Below are 23,368 nucleotides of genomic sequence, written 5' to 3'. Positions count from 1 at the left end.
CCTTTATCTGTACCAAACAGCAGCACACAATTGACTATCACCTAAATTATATTTCATGAAGTATGGCACGAGCCATCTAATTTCAAGTAACTGACTAAGCCCATGCAGAATGACATACACAAACCCAGCCATATTTTTTTGATTGTACACCCAGCTTGCAGTGTTTGGAAAAGGGAAGAACAAGTATCCAAGTTGCTGCTTCACAATCCCAAATACCCTGAGCAGATACATTCCTGAAGAAGACCGCTGTGGTAGCTGTTGCTCTGCTTGACTAAACTCAGGCTCTGGCTTCATGCTGAGATCAAAACAGAAAATATAGCTGGACAGCCATTTTGCAAGGACTTGTTTAAAGAATGGTGCCTGTCCAGGAAGAATAAGACAAAACACTTGTTTGTCTGGATCACATATTTGACTCTGGCAATGCAATATCTCAAATTCCTGTGGAAATCCTTAAGTGCAATATCCTTTCCATCTTATTCAATGGGCTTGGGGAGAAAAGTAAACAGCTAAATAGCTTGGTTAAGGGACAACTCCAAAATGACACTGGATATAATAAATAAAACAGCTGTTAGTACCAAGGCTTATGTTACCCTTTGTGGAAAACTGAATAAAGCTCCTTGGATATAAGTGATTGGAAATATGATGCCCTTACACCTGATGTTACTGTCACTAGGAATAATGCTTTTATAAACAAAAATTTCCATGTCTCAAGATATGTTTGGCTCACCAACAGTTGATTCTGCAATGACACACTTCAAGTACCATGTAAGGGCTGCCAACTCCCTTGGATATTTGATGTGCAACATCTCTCTAAAAATTGTTTGTCTGAAGAGCTGGTTGATAAAGGAGGGCCCGACATTCTGCAATAGTCACAGTGAACAGGAAGACCCTCAGTAGCAGCAATATCAGAAGGTACTGAAGACTGAGCATTCAAAATGTGGAAATCAATAGAAATTTGTTATGTTTAAAAAGGTTCAGGATGGTTCTTCCAATGTCTGTCCTTCTTTGTAACCAGGAAAAGATTAGAATAAAGTCTCTGTCCTTCCTCCCCTAAGGTAACTCCCCCCTTAGAAACCTTTTCCACTGCATCACATGCAAGCAATTGTTTCCCTACCTCTACTGCTAAGTGCCACAGATACCAAGGAGGGGTGCTTATAAATAGTGGAATTGTTCTGATTTCTGTTATGCAACCTACTCAGCTTTCAAAGATAAGGTTAAATCACTTCTCCATGTTGTCAGATAACCTTCTCCAAGAGGTGGGATCAAGAATGTGAGGAAGGTTATCAACGGTTATGTAATCAGTACTGGTTTGAAGATTTCTGAGGAAGCCTAGCTCAATTTGCACACATGTCCTTCAAGGCTTCAATTGGGATGCCTTACATCATATTCTCAATCTGTTTCAGTATTTCACCTTGCTATTCTATAACCTAGATTTCACAACTGAAACCCTAAACACAAGTGCAAAAGAGGTATGTAATGTCTTCCCAATGTGATTTGGGATGCTGCCCTGATGGTCATTTGTTTGAGTAGGGCTCACCAGCTCTGAATGGTTTATAGTCTGCAATGAAACCCTCATTGAATTGGCAATCAAGCTTTAAAAGACTCTTTCACCCTATAAAACCCATCAGGCCTATGTGAGAGCAGATGGCTAGGAATCCAGCCCTAGATATGCAAATTCTGTGTCCCTGAATGTCTGGAACACAAGGGGAGCTACTAGCTGCTTGGGTTCATTCATGCCAAAGAGGTTTAATATTGTTTCTTAGATTCTGATACTTCCTTGGCGCCTCAACTGCAGTACTTGCCCAAAGGGTTTAAGGTGCCAGCAAATAGTACGTCTTCAGATGTGGAGCCTGAAGAAAGTACAGTTTTGCAAAATGTTACCTTAACAGTAAATTGCAGTAGTCTTAACAGAAGGGATCTCCTGCCAAGGATAGCCCACCATTTGGCTAGGATACTAAAGCCTTTAAATTTTATATGTGCAAACACTCAGAACTGAATTGCTCCAGGAGGAATAGAATACTCTCATGGACAAAAGAGAAAATGTACATTCAGAAGAAAAAAGGACAGAAGGGAAAGGAAGCAAGGGTCCCTCAGCTAGGAGGGCAACAAAAGCACAAGGGCAAGAGCTAGAAAAAAGACGAAAAAAGAAGGGACCGAATACTGCAGCAGTAAAGAGAAGGACATTTACGGTTATGGTAAGATAGTAAACAACTGTACTATGTCCTTCCATATCACTGTTGCAGTATTATACACTGAAGAGAGAGTACAACAGCAAAGAAGGCGGCTGTGAGGAGGAAGGCACAGAAGAGCCCTCTACAAACCCATGCAGAACACCCCTGGCAAACCCACCCTGGTCCTGGAAATAACATCCAATTTACAATTTTTACTAACAGTGTAAACAAGGACCAAGTAAAAGCCTCAAGGACGGAATTGGTGTCCAAACCCTTAAAAAGGGCACCCGATGAGGCAACCGCCCTAGAAGAATGTGCCTTTACAAACAAAGAAAGCCATTTGCCATGAAAAGAATAACAAAAAGAAATGGCCTTAGAAATCCAGGATGAGATGGTTTGGAAACTAGTCCAGACGTCTGACTCACCTTTGTTATATCCAAATAAAACCCGAGCTGCCTTTGCAGATCCAGGGTGTGAAGAACCTTCTCACTGGCAAGTTGCGGAAAAGGAAAAAAAGGAAAGAAGGTGAATAAACTGTAATAGGAACAACTCCTTAACAACCTTGGGCATAAAAGGATTAGTTCGAAGAGACACCCTGTCTCTGTGAAAAATTAAAAAAGGGGGGATAGCCATAACAGCCTGAAGTTCAGATATTCTCTTGGCTGAAATATGAGCCAACAGAAGAAAAGTCTTCCAAATACAATATTGCAAGGAAGCTGAACTGGCAAGGTTATAATGGAGCCCGAGTCAATTTTTTCAAATACAAAACTGAGGTCTCCAAAAGGCAAAACAGGCTTTCTGCGAGGCCTGATATGAAGGACACCTTTAACAAATAGCTTGACCTCAACTCAAGAGGCCACAGGGTTACAAGAGCAGACAAGCAGAGATTGCTGACAGGCAAGCTTTAACTGAAGAATATGTCAACTCAACATGGAGAAGAACCAGAGGAACCCCCACAGAGACAGGATCCTGATGGCAAGAAGAGGTACCAAACAGAAAAGCTTTTCCATTTGTACATATTTGACTTTGTGGTAATGGGTTTCCTGGCCCCCCTGCAGAACCTGGAGCACTTCCTCAGAAAAGAGGCGACTAAAAGGAAACAAAGCCCTCTCACTCACAGTGTCACATGAATAGTGGACAGTTGAAGATGGATAAGAGATCCCTTGTCATGTATGAGAAGATACACCCCTGCATGAGGCTTCAAGGCCATCAAAGTATTGAACAGACCCTGAGTAAAGCCCTTCCATTTATGTTGGAGATATTTAGCAACAATATGTTTAGTTTTCTGCTTTTTCTTGAATGGAATGTCTACTCAAAGGAGACTCAGTACTTCACACCCTTGGTGGAATTTGATAATCACATTAGGAATCTCCTCCCTCACTAAAATCTAAGGAATCCCCCTCAGCCCCTTGGAAATAATCAGCTGAGCTTTCACCTCAACTTTTGGAACAGACATTAGAAAAGCCTCTGAAGATGTTCGAGAAGTTGGATCCATGCTGGCCTCTAACAGGGTCACAATAGAGGAATCAGAGGCAAGGAATGGACAGACTTCAAGGCTTTCACTAGTTCTAGACATGTCTGGGGGAGGTTGGACAGCAACCGGATCAGACCTAGTCTTCGCAGATGAATGACCCCCCTGAGACAGGAGGATTCCACCATAGCACCCAAGCAAACAGTTTAAGTTGCTGGTTTTCAAGATATATAGAGATAAGGAAGACAAGCAACTACACAGGGTCTTAGGGACAAATGCTTGACAGACATTCAAGCGCCTAAGCAAAAAAAGACAACAGTTGCGATGGTCTTTATCAGGAATCTGCCTCCCACACTGATATTTGCCCTTCCTGGATGACATTAACACAAGTACACTATAAAACTGAAAAAAGGTAGAGACGAAACCTCAATGGGAAACTTGCCTTAAGATGGCTTGGTAACCAGCACAGCAGAAGAACATTCAGACAGTCATTCGATAATGGTGTTCAGACTGGCAGCAAAAAAGTTCTGAGTGTTTGTGTCCGTATGTCACCTTTATGTTCTACGCCTTATATAGCAAGCATAATGATGTACGGCACCTATAAGATCTAAAGGCTTTGGTATACTGGTCTGACAATGTGTTATCCTTGGCAGGAGATCCCTTCAGTGAAGAATACTGTAACAATGATATGGAAGGACATAGTCTCCTCATCATCAGAGCTCAAAGGGGAGGATATGGCTTGTTCACCCCATAACTTCTTATTCAAAGGATCAGATTTCCTTCTCTTCTTCAGAAAAGGGGACACCCATGACACAGAGGACTGCATGAATCATGGATTAAAACATTACCAGATGCTCAACATATGCCTCAGTGTACAACTTGTAATCTAAAATCATTTAACACACCAACACAAGACGAAGTACTCAAAGGTTTCAGGAATTATTTTTAATATTATGTTTTTTAAGATTACCCTCTACCTGGTCTATAAGACAATCTATCATTTGGATATAGTTGAAAATATATGCCTAGAATATATGAGAACTAACATTAGACCATGGAACTAAACACTAAAAATAAAAAATAGAAAAATGGGATAGATAATATTACACAATAACTTCTAAGTGTATGGAAAAATATAAATCAGGAATTCTGGCAATTAAGCTTCTTGAAGGCCATTGGATCATAATCATATGTACACTCCTCACTGAACTCCCAAACAGAATAACTGGAGGCCTTAATGCATAAAAACCTGAGGTAGAACTGGTAGACACTACAAATCATTTTCCAAAATGCCTCAGTCAAGTATACATTAGAAGGAAGAACCCATCCATCCATCTTATCATGATGTCTATATACAGAGACAAAAATGATGACAAAGGAATAAATTCCACAGTATTATCAGAATCTATAAACACCCTATCCAAGTCTCCATCACAGGAACTGCACTGTGATAACCTACAACTATTCCATCAAAACCAGGGAAGACTGAGAAGTGCCTGTGGCCTTCAGCTCTATTGGGAATAAAGAAAGTGTGGACAGTAACACAATGACAGATTTCTTACACATAATCATAAGTACACCTCTGACAAACTCCAGGCCTTTCTGAGAAGCTTCTAGTACTACGCAATGGTGACGTCTCCTAACAATGCATCTTCTTTTTGTGAAAACACAAAGCCGATGAAACGACTTCTTTTCAAATGTTATAAGGCCACCTTGGATAACATTATGTCATCTATTTGTCCAATACGACATTAATCCCTGTACTAAAAGCTGCCTGCTTCAAGCCGCCTTGAAGCAAGCAACACATTTATCATGGGATTTCATTTTCTACCTGCAAGAATATTAAGAAAACATAAAGGCAACATTTTTCATACTTATTTTTAGCATCACCATCTCCAAAATGTCCACGATCTGACATGCCCTCGTGTTTCATCTCAATCATCACAACAAGGGATAGAAGAGATAATGGTATCCAGAATGGAAACATTCTGATCTTTGAAATTTAAAAGAAAAAAAAAATGTTTGGTCAAGTGGTTAGAAAAGTAAATGCAACAATCAATATGACTGTGGATCAAAATAAATATTCAGAAGAATAAAGGAATATTATGAACTTTTAGCATGGAAGTTGACTTCTTAAACTAGACTGCCACTCACTGCTATAAAGTAGACGGGATGCCGCACATCAATTTAAGAAATGGGGAAAGGGAAAATAAAAGAACTCTTCTCTAAGACTATTAGTTTGGGAATGAAAGCCTAAGGACTCTTCAGGGGCTGGTAAAGTTTCTAAACCACACAGCCTGCTAAACTGGATGTTTCTAATACAAGATTATTACCACCAGTTGATTTGATTTTTTTCAATATATGTGCACACCTTCAACACATCCTTGCGCAGCTATGATGCTGTCTACCTTTGTTTTCTCACTGTTTGCCCACAGTATCCCTTACAACAGCTTCTCATAAGCAATCTAGAATGCACCCCTATGCCATACGGGACCCTTGATTTCTTCAGAGGAAAGCCTTTCCATTTCCCCATTTAAGGGCTGTCAAGTGAGACATCTTGCTGTTCAAAGCACATGGGGCAAGAAGCCTTCAATTTATTGCCTCTAGTCCTTAGCTGGGAGAGAGGAAGCAATGGACAATGACACCAAATGTGCTGCTGAACATGAGCCTACAACGTCATACACTGGACATCTTTTTTCACTCCTTCTTCCCTAAACCTACTGTACCCTGCAGTAACATCTTCTCCACCAGAGGTATCTTGAATCAAGGAATAAATCACACCAGCCACAGTGGTTGCTGTGTACAGAAAAAAGCCACACTATCCATTTGGGATATGTGAGTTGTCAAACAGATGCTTTACTCGACCCTCCCATCACCCCACCCCCCAAAGTAGCCTGTGCATATTCATGAAAATGGTGGTTCAGATAGACATCTTGCCACTGTGCCAGCTACTACAATTTCAAACACATCCATCATCTAAACAGTAGCATTTCTAAATCTATACTTTATTCACAATAAATATCAGAAACTACTACTTAGCTTTAAATTCAATAGATTTCAAATTTAAGTAAAGGCAGAAAAAGTGTACAAAAACTTGAGATTCAGCTACGTATCATCTAATGGCAAAATACAAACTAAATCATAAGACAAATCAGGTAAATAAATACATGTTACAAGAAAGCACTAACAAGGTTGATTCAATAAACATAATGATCTGACTTGCAGATAACCAGTGACTTCCAAAGGACCATTTTTACAATAGTATTTAACTGATTATTTGTTGCTGGTTTAAAAGTCTTACAGCAAGCATCAGTAAAACAGTAGTAGTTCACAAAAGACTGACTTCAAAAGGCAGATAAGTGTTACTACTTTTACAGGTCTTCTGACAGTTACATATTTGTTTTATGGGCCCCATTAAGACTGATTGCTGACTTTTTTTATTTTAATGAGAATGCCTCCTACATTATGAAACACTAATAAATACTGAACAAAGTATTACTCCTCACTTCTATCTCTCCAGTTCAGTAATTCTGACTCCTACAAATCCAGAACATCTAATCAGCGAGCATGAGTATCTTTCCATGTAAAACAAAATTATGTCTCACCATGACCACTGAAATCACTCTAATGTCAGTAGTACGTATGGCAATGGTAGCCAAGTTGTCTCACACAATAAACCAGTTAAACAGCAATCGGGTACTTGATAGGCTGTAAATATTTACTGTACTGGTAAGCTGAGAAGAAAAGCACATTTATCTGTGAACTGCTGTACTGCAAAATCAAACTAAAATCACTACCCTCTAAAACTGTTGCTGATAATCTAGATATCACATATGACAAGAAAAACTGCATGCAAAAAGTTATTACACAATCACACGGGTTCCCAAAAATAGGATTAGCAGTTAAATGTGTGCCTGTCTTGTCTTTCCAGTTTCCGTATAGTTGTGTGTGTGCGTGTGTGTGTAAAGATATATATAGATGCGTGTGTGTGTGTGTGTGTGTGTATATATATATTTATATATTGTTGCCTCACAGTCAGACGCTGTCCGGTTCGATTCTCAGCTAGAGCGTCTTCTGGTGGGGACATGCGTGAATGGACGCACCTTCGTTGAAGGTTGTGCGTCAGGCCTGGTAACTCGGCATGTAAAAATCAACTACCAATCATTAGCGGACCGGAGTTCCGCTGTGGCGACCCCTAACCGGGAAAAGCCAAAAGACACAACAACAACACACAAACACAAACCAAAACAATTCATACTGCAGTGAACATCTTTTCTGATTTTTACAGAACAATCCTCAGTTGAATAAATGGACTGTGAAAAACAACATATGCTCTAATATTTTAAACAAAAATATGTATTTTCTAGCATCATGAAATAGTGCAGACAATGAATAATGAATATAAAATACCATCACGATATAAAACATCTGACATTCTACAACAAACGTTTTTAATTTTGGCAATAAAGAAAAATCAATCTTGTTTACTGACCGAGTTTGTGAAATGTTTTCTTAAATATCACTTCAAAGAAAAATGTCTAATTTTGAGCATTTGAAATGTGACAACCATAGTCTGAATGTATTTCTAGCCTCTGTTTGCAGTACATTTGAGATTTAATAATACAAAAAGTATACTGCGCTAAATCATTCATCTTGTTTTACTGACTATGATCATTTATAAGTGTGCTCAGAACAAATACTGTTGCCAACCATAGCAGTAATAAAACTTAGAGCCCATAAAACAGCTGGATGCTTCTTAAAGCTCATGATTAACTTCACTGGTGCAATTTACACATTTTATTACACAGCTGTTAACTTACATGGAAGCAGCTCTTTGTCTGCCGTTTCTGTACAACTGGGATAAGGATAGAAAAGATGACCCTTCTCTAGTGGATATGGAATCATTCGAAATGCTGACAAATAAAAATAATGGGAAACCATTAACATAATTAAACTGTGTTAAAAAATGAATCACAGATGTTCTTTTACCCAAACAGGAGATTTCACTGTAGATATCAGACCTTCATTTAGCCATGGCTACTGCTTTAAACATGACCTTTTTTTCAAATTCATCGGGATTGATTTAAATATAAATATTTAACCCACACAGTTCAACCAATAGCTTAATACTGTCAAAATTAAATCAACCAAAGACACAAATGCTCTTCTCTTTCATTAAAAATGCCTTTATAATGCTCATTCTAGAATGATTCATCTGCTTTTTTTGAGCTCACCAACTCTTCAGCATAGTTCGTGCAACAATCATTCCTCTTGCTGCTTGTTCATCTGCATCTTCACTACTGGAATATTTTTTCATAAAATATAGTACAACTTGTGGAATAACATTTCAGGATCCACAACAATGTAAATATGGGCAACTATAATGAATGGGAGCCAGACTAAAAAAAACAATGTAGTACAGTGGAAATACAGTGAATGTCATTGCACAAAGGCTGACCGAAAGAAATATGGCTAGAGGTATTCCAGATCTGTACAGTTAGCATCACCCCCCCCCCCACCCCCCCTTCAGTTTCTGGACTGACTACTACTGATATCCCACTGTAGTACTGGCTCCTGATTAACACACCAAGATATGACGGGGTACCTCCCAAAAGAAAGTACAGTTGTGTAAAATCTTACCATATCTTTAGATGTCCTTCTCTTCTATATGTTGCTGTATCAGTAACACAACGGAGTTCGCCTCTGGTGGACTTGCATACATCCGGCCATTATACAAAAGATAGATGCTACTGCAAGGATGTGTGTGACTTCCCATCTCTCTCTCAGCAGACGTGGGGTACAAAACAGATGACAGCACGCACGTACCTCAGAACTGAATGCCACCGGAATCAGTGACAACAGAGTGGGTACTCAGGAGTCAGGCAGGTGTCAGGGGGAAGGCAGGGTGGGAAATTATACAGCAGCATATAGAAAAGAAGGACATCTAAAGTTATGGTAAGATTTTACATAACTACACTATGTCCTTCTATTCATATGCTGCTGTATCCATAAAACAAGGGAGAGTGCAAAAGCTCCTGTTATTAAGGTTACGGTGGAGGAATAGAAGCATTTTTCACACATGGTTTGCTTGGAAACAGGGTGTCCCAGGGCTCTTGAGTGGTAGGCGACGGAGTCTGTCCGATTTATGGATGGATTTGGTCTTAGCCAAATAGTATCCGAGTTGTCTGTGTACATGTAATGAATGTACAATCCCCTTCAGCTGGGTTTTGGGGTGAAGGGAAGAAGGTAGGAAGGTTGATGGCCTGATTCAAGAAAGTACAGTTGTGTACACTTACCATAAATGTAGATGTTCAAGTGTCTTTACTGTTGCAGTCATCACTGTAGGGTTCTTCCTGCCAGCAGGCAGCCCTCGGTCAGCCAGAATCCCAAAGTCTGGGTCCGGCGTCGGCTGTTCAGCCATGCTCCCTGACGTCAGAGCGTCAGGAGTACAAAGCTGCCAGCTGGCGCCATGTTCTCCAGTTTTTCTTGCCCCAGATGTCAGGTGCCCAAAAGTGAAGGCTAATAGTAAAACAAAAATGTAACATACAGCAAACCCCATACCCTGTAGCAAATACACCTCAGAAGAAGGGTGAAGTAGGAAACCACACTAATGAAAGTATAAGAGGGGACAGGAGGGTGGGTAACCCAGACTGCAACAGTGAAGACACTCGAACATCTACATTTATGGTAAGTGTACACAACTGTACTATGTTCATCGTGTTTCACTGTTGCAGTCATCACTGTAGGGATGAATCCCAAAGCTGAGATAAAGGGTGGTGATTATAGAGTAGAAGGGGGGCTAGAAGGCCCTGCAAGACTGCAGAAGCAAAGCCTGCCCTAGACTTAGAGTAAAGAGGGAAATTATAGTGCTTAGAGAAAGTATGCACTGAACTCCAAGTTACAGCTTCCAAAATATCTTTGGTAGGTACTCCCCTGAGAAAGGCAGCTGAAGTATCAGCAGCTCTGGTAGAGTGAGTCCTAATTTTTCCTGGGATTTGCTTTCCATGATGAGAGTAACAAAATCTGATTCCATGAGCAATCCATTTAGAAATGGTCTGTTTTGAAATAGCTTTGCCTTGGGAATTTGTTGCATAAGAAACAAACAGTTGTTCTGTTTTCCTGATATCCTTGGTTCTTGTCCAGATAAAAACAAAGTTGCCTGTGCACATCCAAGGAATGCAAGATCCTTTCCCCCTTATTTTGTGGATTTGTGAAAAAAGTTGGCAGATGAATAGTTTGATTTAAAGCCACTTTGGAAACCACTTTAGGCATGAAAGTAGGATTAGTCCTTAAAGACACCCTATCTTGATGAAAATTAATATAAGGTTCCACAGCCATGAGTGCTTGTAACTCCGAGACTCTCCTGGCTGAAGTCAAAGCCAGTAGGATAGCTGTCTTCCATGATAAATACTTAATATCAGATGTGGCAGCAGGCTCAAAAGGAGGCAGAGTGAGTTTTTCCAGAACATAGTTGAGGTCCCAGGCCTGTATGGGTGGTGTCCTAGGGGGCCTTAAATTCTTTGCTCCTCTGAGATATTGTTTCAGAAGTGGATGTGAAAAGATTGGAGGATCTGTACTGTAATGTGCAGAGATAGCTGAGGCATGTATTTTTATGGAGGAGAAGGATAAACCCTTATGTAGCATGTCTGTCAGGTAATGTAAAATTAATGGGATATTAGGAATGAGAGGATCTGAATCCTGAGCATGCATCCAGGTGCAAAATCTCTTCCATTTACCTGCATAAGATTTTCTAGTGCTAGGCCGTCTGGCTTCTAAGATGACATCCATGACCTGTTTGGGAAGGGTAGGATTAATCATAGACCCTGAATACGCCAGGCTGCCAGGTTGAGAGTTTTGATATGAGAGTGCAGAACCTGGCCCTGGTGTTGGGACAAAAGATTTGGAATCTGAGGTAGAATCCAAGGAGGCTCCTGGGAGAGATTCATCAGTGTTGAGTACCAAAATTGACGAGGCCAATTTAGGGCCAGTAAAATCATCTTGGGTTTGTTCTGCTTGATCTTTAATAACACCCATGGAAGAAGAGGTAGTGGAGGAAAGGCATACCCCGAGAGGTTCCTCCAACTGAATGAGAGAGCATCCACTTTCCATGCTAGTTTGTGAAATGTCCTTGTGCAAAAAATCTGTAACTGGTGGTTGAGGGGGGATGCAAATAGATCTATGTCCGGGCAGCCCCAGGCTTCTGTAATCATCTTGAATATTTGGGTGTCTAGCATCCACTCGTGTGGGTCTGACAGGTTCCTGCACAGGCTGTCTGCCAGAATATTTTGTTTCCCTGGCAGGAACTGAGTTTGTAGATCCACTTTGCAAGCTAGAGCTGTGTTCCACAGAGTCATGGCTAGTCTGCAAAGGGGGTAGGAGTGTGAACCCCCTTGCTTGTTTATGTACCACATAACTGTGGGTGTTGTCTGTCCGTATCAGTAGTTGCCCTGGCTGTAGAAGATCCCTGAAGGCCAAGAGGGCATTCTGTACAGCCAACATCTCTTTTAAGTTGATATGTAGGTGCTTCTGATCCTCTGTCCAAAAACCTTGCAGGCCTTTCCCCTGCAAGTGGGCTCCCCATGCGTAATCCGAGGCGTCCGTGGTTAACACTTGGCTGGCTGGAGGCAGACTGAAGGCTTTCTCTTTGTTGTAAAGACATGCCATGGTCCACCAATGGAATTCCTTTTGTAGGCAAGGCAAGACAGCAATCTGTGTGTCTAGACTGTGGCAATGCTGGGACCATACACTTTTTAGGTACCATTGTATTTTTCTCATATGTAATCGTGCATATGGTATGAGAAGGATGCAGGAAGCCATGTAACCCAAAGCCTGCAGGAATTTCCTTGCAGTTAGCTGAGACATTAACGCCAAGGTTTTGAAAGTTGAAGCCAGCTGTGGTTGTTTTTCGGATGTCAGGAATGCCATCTGGGTTGTTGCGTTTAGTAGAGCACCCAGAAAAGTTATCTGTTGTGTGGGTGTCAAATTTGACTTTTATTTTCACAGTGAATCCCAGGTACTTGAGTAGATTTTGAACAAAATCCAGGTGCTGGAGTAAGACATCCTTGCTGTCTGCTTGAATAAGGCAGTCGTCCAGATAAGGGTAAATTTGAATTCCCTTGAGTCTGCAATAAGCTACTACTGGTGCCAGGCACTTGGTGAAGACCCTGGGCGCAGTAGATAAGCCAAAGGGCAGCGCAGAGAATTAGTAATGTTTCGAGACGGCCTTGAACCTGAGGTATTTTCTGCACTCCTGTCTGATAGGGATGTGTAGGTAGGCCTCCTTTAAATCCAATGTCACCATCCATGCATTTTTGCTCAACACTGGCAGGAGCTGCTGCAGAGTAAGCATCTTGAACTTTGGTATCTCCAGTAATGTATTTAAGACTGACAGATCCAGGATGGGCCACCATGAATTTTGTTTTCTGGGAACTAGAAAGAGTCTTGAGTAAAACCCTTGCCCTGTCTCCGATTGTGGAACCAGTTCTATGGCCCTCATAGCCATGAGGGATCCCACCTGGTTTAATGCCTCTGTCCATTGGTGTTTTGGTAGGTCTGGCCATCCGTTTGGTTTTGGTAAGGTATGAAAGTGGAATTTGTAAACTCTTGAAACTACATCCAGAACCCACTTGTCTTGGGTTATGTAAGAACAATTTTGTTGAAAAAGAGAGACTTTTCCTCCTAGAGGGGCTTCCAGGAGACAGGTTCCTGGAGCCATGAAGGGGGAGTCATTGAGCCTGTTTTCTGTAAGACTGAGGTCTGTCCTCTCCACCCTTGGGGGTGGAAGCACTCCACTGTCTAGGTCTGTAAGAGGTCTGTGCTTGGGTCCTCCCTCTGGAGCACCTATATCTACCCCTCTGAGGCCTGTCCGAGCTGGGAAAGGACCAATTTTTTGTTGGCCAATTTCTGCTAAATCTTGGGGGCTGAACTTGTAAGAAATCCTTAACCGTTTGCATGGATTTTGCCTTATCCTCCATTTTCTTTATCACCTTTTCAGCCTTAGACCCAAACAAAACATTATGCTGAACAGGAGCATCCAGTAACTTTGCTTTCACTTGGTCAGGTAAGTTTTGTTCCTTTAACCAAGCATGCCTTCTAATGACTGTGGCAGTGGCAGCCGCCCTGCATGAAGCCTCCAAGGCATGAAAACCACAGTGTAAGCCATGCTTCCCCACTTGCTCAATAGCATGCATCAAATCATGTAATTCCTTATTATCTGCACATGCAGAAATGGTACCTAGCTTTAGTTTCATAACAGACAACAGAAATTGCTGATATTTTAGCATATGAAAAAGTAGCAGACGTGTACACTTTTTTGCCCCATCTCTCCAAAGCTCTAGAATCCTTATCTGATGGAATAGGGTTTTTAGCAGAGGCGGCCTTAACACCCTTAGGGCCCTGAGAAATGGTTTCTGGATCAGCAGTAGGAGTTTAGTAAATGAACTGGTGGGAGTCAGGGACCTGTAATATCTGTTAGGCTTAGCAGGAGCTGGAGGAAAGGAGTCAGGAGTTAAATTAGCCTCAGAAAAGACATAATCCACAATATCCAAAATAGGAGGAATAGCCAGGGGTCTGTGTTGGGGAAGAAGGAGGAAATCCCTAAGCCTTCTCTTAGATTCTGAGTACTCCTGTCCTTCCCAGTGAAAATGTTCCCTCATTTCATGTAAAGTTTCCCCAAAAGAAAAATCCTCAGGGGGAGAAGTTGATGGAAAGGATTCCTCAGCATCAGAATCCTCATAAGGAGGGAAAGTATAATCCTGTTCAGAGGAAGACACTGAAGAAATATATGCCTGATCAGAGGATTCATAGTCCAATTCTTGCCTTGGCCTTTTGTCTGGAGGGGGATGTGAACCCCTAATCATGGTTAGTAAGTCCTCCGCCATATTAAGCAGCTGTTTCTGAGATTTGGGTCCCGGATCAGAAGAGGCCTAGGCTGGAGTCTTTGATTTAGAAGGAGTCTTCGCCTTTGTCTTTGGCTTTGCCTTTATCAGAAGCTGTGTAGGCCTGAAAACCCCCTCGGAAGCCGGTACCTGCACAGCGGCTCCGGACCCATCCGAGGGAGCATTGTCTGAAGGTCCTGTAGCTGGAGCACTCAAAGGCCTAGTTGGCTCCTCGTGGGAGTCCGTTTCGGCAGTCGGTTCTGAAATGGCCGACGACAGGGGCTGCGAAAGCGCCTCACTGACGACGGCCGAACCTGCAGCTGGCTCTGCTAGTAAACCATCATCTGATTTGGACCTCGGAGGCCTGTCCTTATCCTTGCGTCGTTTGTGAACTCTGGTAGTCGGAAGCGAGTCCGACGACATTTTATAATGAAATCGCCTGCCAAAGTAGTGAAAAGCAAAATCGTACCTCCGCTTAATAGTACATTGGTTAAATCTAGCACAAACCCGACAACTAGCTACGTCGTGGTCAGGGCCTAAACAAGGAATACAGTAGGAGTGGAAATCCTTATGAGGTATTTGCTTCCCACATGAAATACAATTATTAACTTTTTCTGACATCGGACTGGAGCAAGAAAATGGTTTCCCCAATGGGGTACTTAGCTTTGAGAAGAAGAGGTCAGTCTTCGGAATGAAGCACGAAAAAATATCAGGAGTCGGCAGACCGGCAACTGCGAACTGCTTCCACCGCACGGCAAGAAAGACTGGAGAACATGGTGTCGGCTGGGAGCTTTATACTCCTGACGCTCTGACGTCAGGGAGCATGACTGAACAGCTGACGCCGGACCCAGACTTTGGGATTTTGGCCGACCGAGGGCTGCCTGCTGGCAGGAAGAACCCCACAGTGACGACTGCAACAAAGAAACACGATGAACATCAGCTCATTGACTACTTTGGGCATGAAGGCTGGGTTAGTACATAAACACACCCCGTCCTTATGGAAAGCAGTAAAAGGTTGACAGGCCATAAGGGGTTGCAGTTCAGAAACCCTTATGGCAGATGTAATGGCCACCAAGAGTATAGTTTTCCAAGTACAGTATTGGAGAGAGCAGTCTTTGGCTGGCTCAAAGGGGGGATAGGGTCAACTTCTCTAGAACAAATTTTAGATCCCAAGGGAGAGGAATGGGCTGCCTTGGAGGTCTAAGGTGCAGAACCCCTTTCAAAAATAGTTTCACTTCCAGCCTAGAAGCCAGAGGTGGGGTGAGTGGCAGGCATGCTGAGAAGACAGATAAAGGAGTCTTAATGGAAGAATAAGACAGTCCAGACTTCATTAATTCACACAGGTAAGACAAGACCACTGGAGATTCTACTGTCAGTGGATGTAAATTATGTATTTGACACCAGACAGGAAATCTCTTCCACTTAGAGAGGTATGATTTCCTGGTAGTTGGTCTTCTGGTCTCCTGCAGAACTTGAAGCACGTCCTCTGTGTATAGGTGTCTGAAGGGGATCATTTCCCTCGCGCTCACAATGTGAGGTTCAGAGTGGACAGCTGGGAATGTAAGTTTGTTCCCTTCTCCTATGGGTAACTTGTGGTGATTGCCCTTGGCTAGATGGAGTAATAGGGGGAACCAATGCTGCCTCGGCCAATAGGGAGTCAGCAGCAAGATTTGTGGTTGTTCTTTCAAAATTTTCAGCAGAACTTTTTGTATGAGAGGGAAGAGGGGAATGCATAAGCATACATTCCCTTCCAAGGGAATGAGAGTGCATCCACCCTCCATGCTTCTGGATGTGGTACCCTGGAGCAGAAGGTTGGAAGTTGTCGATTCATGGGGGAGGTTAACAGATAAACATCTGGAATACTCCATCAATGGATCAGGTCCAGGAACACATCCCTGTTTAGCATCCATTCAGGAGACTGAGTCATGGTCCTGCTTAGAGTATCTGCCATCACACTGTCTTCTGAAGGCATGTAGACAGCTTGGATGTTGACTTGCCTCTGTAGGATAACTTCCCACGCTTGCAGAGCCAACCTGCACAGGAGGGTAGGACCTTGTCCCTCACCTCCACCCCCCGTTTGTTGATGCACCACATCACAGTGGAAATGTCTGTGTACCACTGAAACCACCTCAGTGTGCCTGGTAGGAGATGATCTTTGAAACTTTGAAGGGCCAATATCAAGCCTCTCATCTCCTTGATACTGATGTGCTCCTTCTGTTGAGTGATGATCCATCAGTTTCTCACTCTCCATTCTCCTAAAGTTGCTCCCCAACCTGTGTCCGAAGCATCTGTGAAAAGGTCCTGCTTGGGGGCCAGGGGTTGAAGGGGCAGGCCTGGGTTGGCCTTTATCTGGGTTATCCACCAATTCAATCCCCTGGGAAGGCACGGAAGCATGGGGACCAAGAACTCCAGGGGGTGCAAATGTTGTTTCCACACTGTTCTCAAATACCATTGGAACTTTCTCATGTGGAACCTTGCCAGGGGTACCATGGGGATGGTGGAGGCCATGAATCCCAAGGAGTCTGAGAAACACCCTGGCCAACAGGGCTTTGAGGGGCAGTAACTCCTTCAAATAAGAAGTGAGCAACAATATTTTTTCCTGAGGGAAGGCATGCCATCATTTTCTTCTGTTAGCAACCTGCACCCCAGGAACACATGATCCTGGGAGGGTACCAGAGGTGATTTTTTGAGGTTTACAGTAAACTCTAAATTTCTCAAGAGGGAAATAGTTAAATCTAGGTGTTGCACAACCATTGGAACTGACGGAGTGTGTATGAGAATATTGTCTAGATAGGGGAAGAGTTGGATACCCCTGGTTCTGGCAAAGGCCATGACTGGTGCAAGGCACTTTGTAAACAATCTTGGGGCCATAGAGAGACTAAAGGGTAAAGCACAGAATTGAAAGTGTGCAGAACCCACTGAGAAGAGGAGGAATTTCCTGAATAGGGTATGGATTGGGATGTGTAAGTAGGCGTCCTTTATATCCAGAGATACCAAGAAGGCCTGTGGGAGGATCAGGGGAAGGAGGTTAGGAAGAGTGAGCATCCGAAAGGACGGTACATGGAGGAAGGTGTTGAGATGGGATAAATCCAGGATTGGTCTCCAAGGACCTTCTTTCCGGGGAGCCAGGAACAACCTGGAGTAAAATCCCTTTCCTCTTGCATGAGGAAGTACTTCTTGAATTGTTCCTTGAGTGAGGAGCTCCTGAAGGACAGTGGGAAAGGAAGCCAGTTGGTTTAAAGGGGGTTGTGGAATTCCTTTGGATGCAGGTTTGGATTCCTACACTGCTTTATTACTGAGAGAACTCAAGAGTCCTGGGTGACCTGATTCCAAGCAGGGGGACGCATGGAAAGAGCCGTGTCTGGATCTAATATCTTGTAGTCACTGGCTACCAGGCTTGGCCTGAAAGGGTTGTTTGGGAGCAGAAGAGGGAGCAGACCTCAAGGAGGGCTGCTTCCTGGAATCTCTTTTTCCTTTGGTTGGCATTTGTCTGGCAGGGCTTCTGATAAAAAAGAGGTTTGGGCAGGGTAGTTCCTTAGAAAGTGTGGAACTGAGGAGACAAAAATGTGTCTCATATCCTGTAGTTCCTTACCCTTCTCTTGAACGGCCTTGAAAAGTTCAGCAGCTGCTGAACCAAATAGTGCTTTGTTGTCCAATGAAGCATCTAGGAGTTTAGACAATGTCATCAGGAACAGGCTGCAACCTAAGCCAGGAATATCTCCTGATAACAGACCCTGAGGCAGCAGCTCTAGATGAAGCCTCTACTGCATGATAGCTGCACTTGCTAGTGTGCTTAGTTACTTGGGTGCAGGAATTCAAGAGAGTACAGATTTTAGCCTTGGCCGGAGGATCAGGGCGGTCCCCCAATTGCTTAGCCACATCAGAAAGCACCACCAGGGAGTATTTGACCATGGGTCTGGTAGTTAATAGCTCTCAGTGGCAAGGCAGCCGATATCTATATTTTTTCCCTAGGAGCTCCATTAACCTACTCTCCTTGTTGGAGGGGAGAAGGGAGGGGAAGAGAGTAATTTTGAGGTTTTATCTGCAACCACAGCAATAATGGATGGGTCTGCAGAAGGGGCTTTGTAAAGGAATTTAGCATCCTCGGGGACTTTGTAAAATCTGTCTGGGCATTTGGGTGCAGGGGGTTGGAAATCTGGATTTTCTGAAGTAGCCAGGAAAGCATCCAAGAAGGTTGGATGCACTGGAGGTACAGCAGTCAGTTTAGGGACTCCATTTGTAAAAGGTCATAATACCTCTTTTGGGTCTCCGTGACCTGGCTGCTGTCCCACTTGAAAAATTCTTTCATCTGGACAATAGTCTCCCCAAAGATAATATCTTCCCCTGGGGAATCTGTGCCATTGGACTCCTCCTCTGGCAACGTGAACCCCAGAGGGGAAGCAATTTGTGATGTGTGAGTGATTCGTCCCCTGATGAATCTTCTTCTTCAGTAGAGACATCCAAAACCATTTTACCCTTGGAGTAGACGCCGCTGGGGCAGGGGCCTAGCATAAGACAAGGAATGCGTTCAGAAGGCCTTGAAGTAAAGGCTTGCTAGTCAGGAAGCTGTTCGGATGGAGCGAGCGTCGGGAAAGGAGCAAGATGTTTGGTTTTTTGCTTCTTATTCTTGTGCGACTCTGACATCAAGGTATCAGAGATGCGGTACAGTCATGGATGGCCAGATAGCGGATGGCATTCTACAATGTCAGAGGAGACATCCTCTCCAACTACGATTTGTGAGACCCCATGCAGGCTCTTGGAAATAATAAGGCTAGGTTCACCCTCAGTGACTGATTCAGATGCCTGCGATTCCCTCTGGGATGTGCCCATGGCTTCCTTGATGGCCTCCTCCTGGGTACCCACAAAGGAAGATCCAAGGATTCTGGCTCGGACTCTGGGCCTTCACCGGCCTCGAGAGATACGACTGGAACAGAGGGTATAGAAGTTGGTTCAGACTGTGATTTTTTGGCCTTTTTGACTGGTGGCTGATCCGAGGAACCAGACGCCGGATCCATAGCTTTTAGTCAGACATTTTAGTCGCTGGTTTTATAAGTAAAGCTTTAGGGCTGCTAGACAACTTGAGGGTTTTGGGGGTGAAGGCCTGACAAATACTACAAGAAGTGTGGTCATATTCTTGGCCTAAACAAAAGAAGCAAAGTTCAAGCATACCCTTATGTGGAATCTGCCCTCCACACCTTCACTTGCCCTTTCTACCTGACATGAAAAACCCAAAGCAGTACCAAAGGAATAATAAAACCCCCCTATAGGGTACTTATCTGAACTGGAGCTGGCAGTTATACAGGCGCGGAAGAAAAGCTCTGAGGTAGGTGCATGCTGAAGTCCATTTTGTATCAGACATCTGTTTATGTCTGACATCCGCTGGGAGAGACACGGGATGTCACATGCACCCTTGCAGTAGCGTATATCTTCTGTATAATGGCTGGACGTACGCGAGTCCACCAGAGGTGAACACCCCTGTGTTATGGATGCAGCAGCATATGAGCAGAAGGACATCAAGTTGGTACAGGACTACCTGATGTGAAGGGACATTTCAGAGGTATAAAGTTAAGGCTCATATGCATAGCACAAGCAGAAGGCTGTAATTCAAAGTGAAAAACAAACTTTTCAATATTTTTTAACAAATTTTTAACAAATGTAAAAAGGATGAAGATGAAGTAGGGGAATTCAAGAAATAACGAGAGTGGGATTTTGATGCAGGTCTTTGAGGAGAAAAAACTTTTAGTTATGTACTCACCATAACTTCAGATGTTTGGGATCCATCTCGCCTACATTCTGAATGATGGGTTCGGAGCCGATCCCTCGGATGCCAAAGAGCGAAGTCTCTTATTGGCTGAGCTTACTATATCCCAGGATGCACCACCAACAGTCCCCCAGATCTAGTTTGTCCGCATACATGCACACATGCATACCCTGCTTATATAACATCGTCAGATGAAACAAGATAAAACAGTGGAGCTCAAAACCGTTCTATCTCTTCTGATCTGCAAGGCAGGGGAAGGAGGGTGGGTAGGAATGTAGATGGATCCCAAACATCTGAAGTTATGGTGAGTACATAACTAAAAGATGTTATGTGATCCTATCTCGCCTACATTCTGAATGATGGGACAGCCCTAGCACCTGAATCCTGGGTGGCTCACTGGAAAACACTCCTGAGTACCGTGGAACCAAATGAAGCTCGTCCTTTAGATGCCACATCCAATTTGTAGTGGGAAATGAAAGGGTTGGACCAAGTAGCCGCAGCACAAATTTCGAAATAGCGACTTGGAATGAAAAGCTATAGAAGTAGCCATAGCTCTGGTAGAATGAGCTTTGATAGATGATGCGAAGTTGCTTATTTGAAGAAGAATAGGCCTGAGTTATGCAATCTCTGATCCATTTTGAGATTGTAGCTTTTGTGATGGTTTGGCCCAATTTATTATCTGAGAAGGACACAAACAACTGGTCTGACTTACGGTTGCTGGGTCCTGTCTAAATAGAAGCGTAATTGCCTGTGAACATCCAATTTATGGAGAGTGTATTCTGCCTCATTAGAGAATTTTGGAAAGAAAACTGGTAGTTCTAGGGATTGTTGAAGACAGAAACTAGAGCAGACCTTTGGGACAAAGGATGGATTAGGCCTAAGAGATACTCTATCTTTGTGGAAAATCAGATATGGTGGTTTAATAGACAGGGCTTGAAGCTCTGAGACTCTTCTTGCTGAAGTAATAGCCACTAAGAATGCCGTTTTCCATGACAGATATTTTAATTGCATGTAGCAGCGGTTCAAAGGGAGATGTTAATGCACTAAATCAAGATCCCACGGAGGTGCAGGATGAAAAACTGGTGGTCTTAACAGACTCGCACCTTTAATGAATGTTTTGCATAGCCTGCTGCTCATCAAAGGAGGATCCGTAGATTCATGGAATTTAGAAATAGCAGCTAGTTGAACTTTAATAGTTGAGACAGAAGATCCCTGATTAAATAGGGATGTTAAGAATTTCAAAACCTCTGGGACAGGAACAGTGATAGGGTCTAAGCCCTTGAGTTGAGCCCAGATAGCAAACCTCTTCCACTTACTGAGGTACAATTTGTTAGTGGAGGGTTTATAGACAAAATGTGAACAACTTCGGGTCTAGTGTGGCTGGCTTCTGCTTACTCGGAAGTGGAGGAGCCAAGCTGTCAATTTCAGAGATTGAAGAGACTGATGCCAATGTCCCGACTGATGGATTAGCAAATCCGGGATCAGGTCTAAGGTCCACGGATCGTCCACTGCATGCTTTTCAGGTAAGGAAACCATATCTGACGAGGCCAGTATGGGGCAATCAGAATCATTGAAGACTTTAGCTGGGAAGCTTTTGAATGACTTTGGGAAGGAGTGGGATTGGAGGAAAAGCATAAAGCAACCCTGTTGGCCAGGGTTGAGCTAGAGCATCCATGGCGGTACTTCCTGATGTGGAATCAAGGAGAAGAATCTTTTGCACTTGGTGTTTTGTGGAGTCGCAAATAGATGCCCCCATCTCTTGAAAACCTGGGCTGCTACTGTGCGGTTTAGAGACCATTCGTGAGGAGAGAGAATTGTCCTGCTTAATTTGTCCGCCAATACATTTGACTTTCCGGGATGTGGGTCGCTACCAAGAAGCGGTTGGTAGCTACAGCCCATTCCACACTCTCATGGCCTCTCTGCAAAGGGGATACGATCTGGTCCCTCCTTGTTTGTTCAGATACCAAACCACCGACATGTTGTCTGTGTGGATGGCGATGATACCCTGAGGAAGGAACTTGTGTAAGGCCTGTAGGGATCGGTACAGCCCTCATCTCCAACACGTTGATGTGGAGAAGAGCGGAAGCCAGGAGCCCTGAACTAGCCTGCCCAGACAATGCCCCACCCTATCTGGGAGGCATCTGTCGTCAGGGTAACCGCTGGAGGGAGAACAAAGGGTTTGCCCTGATCTAAGTTGGATGTCTGAAGCCACCAGCGAGGTCCCTTTTGCATATTTCCGTAATCATGATGAGATGATTGAGTGGGAGATCTTGAAAGGTCCATTGAGTTGATAAGAGCCACTGAAGAATCCTCATGTGTAACCTTGCTAGAGGAACTAAAAGTACCGTGGCAGACATTGAGCCTAGAACCTGTAGGACCATCCTGGCTGGGGCTTTGGATCTCGAGATCAGAGCTTGCACTTGGCCCTGTAAGGTTGGATCCTTTCGGCAGGAAGAAAGACACGCAATCTTGAGTCTATCTCTGCTCCTATAAACTTTATGCTGAGAGGGCAGCAAGACAGACTTTGACCAATTGAATGTAATCCCCAGGCAACACCCAGGGAGATGGTGGCTTTGAGGTTGTCCATAAGTAGATGCCTGGTGGTGGCAGTCAGGAGCCAGTCGTCGAGATAGGGAAACACTTGGAATCCAAGGCTCCTCAGGTGAGCCGTCACTACTGCCAAACACTTGGTGAACACCCTGGGGCTGTGGTGAGGCCAAGGGCAGAGCACAAAATTGGTAATGACTGGCTCCCAGGCTGAAGCGCAGATACCTTCTGGACGCCTGATGTATCGGTATGTGATAATAGGTCCTTGAGGTCTATGGAGCATCCAAACATCCTTCTCCAACAACGGGAGAATGGATTGCAACGTGACATTTGAATTTGGATTTAAGTAGCGATAGGTTCAGTCTGCTGAGATCCAATATTGGTCTCAGGTCCCCTGTCTTTTGGCACTAAAAGAACCTGGAGTAATTTCCTAATCCGATTTGGTCTGTGGGGACCGGTTGGATGACTCCTTTTGTAGCAGCTTTGAAGCTTCTGCGGCTGCTATTTCCCTTTGACTGGGTGGTGGGTCCGGGATTCTCTT

General features: G+C 43.6%; 1 protein-coding gene across 1 annotated transcript in view; it reads right to left on the bottom strand.

Annotated features, from left to right (window-relative positions):
- The window catches only part of LOC122805960 (suppressor of tumorigenicity 7 protein homolog), an 861,860-nt gene that overhangs the window by 246,862 nt on the left and 591,630 nt on the right, over positions 1–23,368 (bottom strand). Inside the window, exon 6 of the mRNA XM_044076200.1 lies at positions 8,463–8,555. Within this exon, the coding sequence (XP_043932135.1) occupies positions 8,463–8,555 (93 nt within the window). The remainder of the gene's footprint in view (positions 1–8,462; positions 8,556–23,368) is intronic.

The sequence above is a fragment of the Protopterus annectens genome, chromosome 7.part0 (assembly GCF_019279795.1).
Source record: "Protopterus annectens isolate FY-2018-M chromosome 7.part0, PAN1.0, whole genome shotgun sequence".
NCBI lineage: Eukaryota > Metazoa > Chordata > Ceratodontiformes > Protopteridae > Protopterus > Protopterus annectens.
The sequence above is the reverse complement of the archived record's forward strand: the minus strand, read 5'-3'. Positions and strand labels throughout refer to the sequence as shown.